Here is a 5,218-nt window from a genome sequence, read left to right on the forward strand (position 1 = left end):
CCTTTACGGAGCCCCTAAAGGGACATGGTTAAAGAATATATTAAACTATTTCGAGGAAACGAAATAATATTTCGAGGGAACGAAATAATATTTCGAGGGAACGAAATCATTTCGAGGGAAGGAAATAATTATTCGTTCGAACGAAATAATATATTTGTTCGAAGGAAATTATTTCGTTCCCTCGAAATATTATTTCGTTCCCTCGAATTATTATTTCGTTCCCTCGAAATATTATTTCGTTCCCTCGAAATATTATTTCGTTCCCTCGAAATATTATTTCGTTCCCTCGAAATATTATTTCGTTCCCTCGAAAAATTATTTCGTTCCCTCGAAATATTATTTCGTTCCCTCGAAATAATATTTCGTTCCTTCGAAATATTATTTCGTTCCCTCGAAGTATTATTTCGTTCCCTCGAAATACTATTTCGTTTCCTCGAAATAATATTTCATGTGTGGTGTGCCCACAGTGCCTTCGGCGTCGGCAGTCGTCAGGGGTGGCGCCAGGATTTGCCCGACGGGGGTGGGGAGAGGTGCCGAGGTCCCTGGCTAAGGGGGTCGATGCCCTCGACGAGGGGTCACACTTATCCGACGAAAGCAAAGTGGGTGCGGTCGAGCTTCGATTAAAAGTTTTCTACAGCTTTTAAATTTTGACAATTTAAGGGTTTTAAAGGCTTATTCAATCGATATTATAAGTAGAAAATACATAGAATTTTTGTTTCTCCCCGACGAATTGTGCTTTTTCTCCTCGACGTGGGGGGGGGGGACAGCTCTCTCCGACAGGGGACCTATGGTATTAGGTGTATATATATAACTACTCACAACTAGTATAGACATACACATATTATTTTAATATTGGTAGTATTATATTTATGTGAGATTTTGGTTTTTTAAGTTGAAAGCGCAAGATCCCAAATGCGTGAGACTTTGTAAGTCTGTTTTGGTCTTGGGAAGAAATCATCTTACCGTGACATGCTATGAACTCAGGACACTGAGATTGAACGGCAAGCATCTTAGCCACCAAGTTATTCAACTCCAGTTTGTATTTCAATTTTACCTGTTTTGATCTGTTATTTAGGCCGTATCTCAATACCTAGGGGTAATTATCTGTTGGTTCCCAGAGTCTGGCAGACATACAGGGACAAACTAATGAAGGCTATTTACATTGAAACCCATTAAATCAAAGTTAATAATAACATGGTTATAAACAATAAGAAGAGAGCCTCTTAACAGTACTTCATACTGTATATATATGGAGTGACAATCAAACTTACCAACTAACCAATTAGGACTTGTTATTCATATGTTTACGCTATTTAATGTCCAACAACTTAGCAACAGCACACAAGGGGTGGGCTTAGAGGAATGGTCCAATTTTGCAACCTTAAATTCGACAGCGATATAGGAGCTCATGTTCGCAATTTTATAGACCTTTTGTACAGCTTCATATTATGATAAAATATTTGATTAATATAATAGTTTATTTAGGCCTACAAGCAAATATGAAATCCGTTTTTGATATTGGGTGTACTACTACACTCTATACAAAGCTTGTCTAAAAACAATTAAACTCAACATCAGTACCAAATTTAAAGTAAAACCTTCGCGCCATGTTTAACCCCAGGGCACAAGGATATACATGTTAAACAGCGAGCTTAGGCTTAATCAATTGTTTTAGTGGCAACCCCTTCACAAGAAAACATACGCACGAGATGCCCTACATCCACTGTCGGCACCCATGGGTCGTGACCCATGTTTGGGTCTTGAGTAAATTTTTTAAGGTCGTCGGATCGCATCTGGCTCCCCAAAAAATTATACTTTAAAAATTAGAAGATTTCTGTGATAACATCAAAACAAAACATTTTTTAAATAAAAATAATTTGATAAAAATTGGCTATTGCTTTCAATTTGCCACGGCAGTGTACTATGATCTCAGACAGACCGTTGTTTGTTGAATAGTGTCTATGTTTCGAATAATAATGTAATGTAATAAAGTTTTAAAAACATTGCGGTGTCACTTATCACATCCTCGGCTCCTTATTTTTCTAGCATTGAGGGGCATTTACGCTTTAGTGCCTACTAAAAATAGAATTGAAAGGCTGCTTTAGGTGATTATTTTCTATAATAAGTATATGCTTTCCAAGTATCATATTTTTGTTACGAGAAAGTATCTCGATAAAGAACAGTAGAACCCCTTTTAAGGGGACAACTTATTGAGCGGTCCAGAAGGTGTCCCCTATTAAGGGGACAACTTCTGGACCGCTCAATAAGTGTACCCCTATTCAGAGGACACAACCAAAGCGTAAAATTGTACCTTTATTACAATGATGATTTTATTCACCCAATAATGAGCTACAGTAGAACTATAACTAATCTATATCAATAATTTGCAATGCAAAATCAGCAGTAATGTAATTAAAACTACAATAGCTGCAATAGTTATATTATTTTCCCATTATTTGAAATGCGACTTTAATGACCAACTATTCCATTTTTTAAATATTAAACCTTCTATTGGATAAATGCAGTATGAATAAAGAGTAACGACTCAAAAATAATGGTGCAAGTTATTGTTATGGTATAAATTAGAATCTTATGTGAAAGTACACAAACAAAAAATCACCATGGTTAGGGGTAAAATTTGACAAGATTGATTGGAAGTAGGCCTAAACCGATGTTCACACTAAGGAATCAGGGGAAGCCATTGTGGTTTGATGTGAAGTTTTTTGCTCAAGAGGTGTCAAAATATATGGTTTTTTTTTTGTTTTTTTTTTAATTTGAGACTGATGAAGTTTTTCGATACTGTACAATGGATACAAAAATTAAGTGTCCCCTTACTAGAGGTTGAATACTGTTCCCTGATTTGACCATTCAGCACACCCAGGGCCCGTTCGAGCAAAAAACGCCAACCATATTCCGTTTATTTCGCCGGGTAATCGCGCTGAGCACTCAGCGGGTGGTCGACCGTTCGAGCAAGTTTTAACTCACGGTAAATACGTGTAACGAAACTACTCCGGAAGAAAATTTCAACTTATCCCATGGTCAACAACCCATTCTTTGTTTACTTGCTTTTAGAAAGTGTGTACCGGTGAATTAACTGGTAAATCGCACGGATATTTTTTCGCTCGAACGGGCCCCCAGAGAGTGTTCCCGTCCCATAATAGAGGTGGGCCGTAGTGTTAAAAGAAATAATTCCCCTCATTTCACAAAAAAGTGTCCCCTAATAGGGGTGTCCCAAAGTAGGGTTCTACTGTAGGGTTCTATTGGTCGTATAATTTGTAATTTTGACGACAATTCTATGATAACTGGAGGTCTTGGGTCGTATGAAGCTATGCCCAAACATTCGGGGTCCTAAGGAGTAAATGGTTGCCGGCCGTAGCTCTACATATATAAGTCTCGTTATAAGGCTAGGAAGTGGTCGTTTTGGCAGAGATTCCAAGTTGGAGGAATTCGCAGGCGTGAGGCTTCCGTCCTGAACTCCTCCCCCAGGGGGTCTCAGGCATTGCGCCCTCCCGAATATTTTGTTTTCGACTCTTTAGAGTCTTCGACACTTTAGAGTATTATTTGTTTACAACTATATAACGAAGAATCTGCAATTTTCTTTTGAGAATACATATATATTGCAGGCCATTCGGATTCGCAGCTTTTAGCGTGTACGTGTTTTTCGTCCTTATAATATAAATTATCAGGAAATTTTTTCAAACTTCCACCGACGCTCATCAAAATTGGCTAAAGCAGGCCTACATTAGATACCATAACATAGGCCTAACCTGTAAACTACTCAAAAATTGTATTAGCCCTACACATTATTTTAATATAGGCAATATTACATTTATGTGTGAGATTTTAGTCTTTAAGCTTGAAAGAGTTACGGGATCCGAAATGCGTGAGTCTCTCACGCCGAATGCGTGAGACTCGGTAAGTCTGTTTTTGTCTTGAGAAGAAATCATCTTACCGTGACGTGAATTGAACCCAGGACACTAAGATTGAACGACAATCATCTTAAGCACCAAGTTATTTAACTCGTTTGTATTTAAATTTTACCTGACTGTTTTGATCTGTTAATTAGGCCCTACCTCAATACCTCTTTTGGCGTCATGTGATGCTCTGAAGAAAGTCGGTTTTGGTTTTAGCGGTACTTACAGAATCGATCCCGATGGCGCCGGTAATGGATCGGAGCCGTTCTCGGTAGTTTGTGATATGACATCAGATTTGACTGTGGGTACGTTATTTTATGTTTGATTGTGTTCATTTCCGTTTTCTGACATTCAAAACAATTAGACTATACCTTCGATCCCTTCTTTGAAGTTTCAGTACAATATATTTTCGAAGTAATTCTTAATCTCTAAGATTTATACACTTAAAAGTGTATATTAGTATCTAGACAAATTATTACATTTTGACTATTTTTTGTCTAGGCCTTATATATAATTTCAATTTATGTGTGTTGTATGTGAATGCTTATTCTTATTTTGTTTTGAAGAACAATTTTTGATTATATTTATTTCCCGTCTGTATAATATTTCATATTTTTTGTTTACATCAAAGGTTATACAACGATTCACCACGACAAAGAAGAAGACGGTGATGTGAAGAATGTCGAGAGTCAAGGGTCTTTCATAGTGAATGTTTCTTACAACCTTGGGCGGGACCAGGTGGAGGCGATCAAGGCAGTTTCATCTTCGTGCAGACAATTTATTAAAGTAAATGTTTAGACCTCTCTGGGGCCTGACCTGATGTTTCCTTTAGTAATACTACACGCAGATGATCGATATCCCTCCTATATTCCTGTATATTCTTATTTTTATAAATAGGCCTATTATGTGTGTATACATACATAAATAATTTAGTAGTTGCATACATATTCTTTTTTCCATGAATCGATAAGCCCCAAAAAGAAAGGGAGTCCTCCCCCGGGAAAAGTTTGTTTTCTAGAATGCGGGAAATGAACTTTCTCGACTTCCGAGGTGTCTTTTAAGTTCTTCAAACTTCCAGGTTTCCCCACCTTTTGAAGACGTTCAGGTAATTAAACTTTCTCATCCTTATTGCAGTAAATAGGCCTATGTGTGTATACATACATAAAAAAAGTTGAGTAGTTGCATACGTATTCTTTTTTCCATGAATTGATGAACCCCCCAAAAAGAAAGGGTGTCTGGGTTTTCCCCGGGGAAAATTTTGATTGCTAGATGGCAGGAAATGAGCCTTCCCGACTTCTGAAGTG

General features: G+C 37.5%; 1 protein-coding gene across 1 annotated transcript in view; it reads left to right on the top strand.

The window, feature by feature from the left end:
• Positions 1-1,176, top strand: part of LOC117118840 (cuticle collagen 1-like) — a 10,178-nt gene extending 9,002 nt beyond the window's left edge. Inside the window, exon 9 of the mRNA XM_033263554.1 lies at positions 1,076-1,176. Coding sequence (XP_033119445.1) covers positions 1,076-1,176 — 101 coding nt within the window. The remainder of the gene's footprint in view (positions 1-1,075) is intronic.
• Positions 1,177-5,218: the final 4,042 nt, after the last annotated feature.

Source organism: Anneissia japonica, unplaced genomic scaffold (assembly GCF_011630105.1).
Source record: "Anneissia japonica isolate Jap-2015-1 unplaced genomic scaffold, ASM1163010v1 scaffold737_len1565949_cov176, whole genome shotgun sequence".
Classification (NCBI taxonomy): Eukaryota; Metazoa; Echinodermata; class Crinoidea; order Comatulida; family Comatulidae; genus Anneissia; species Anneissia japonica.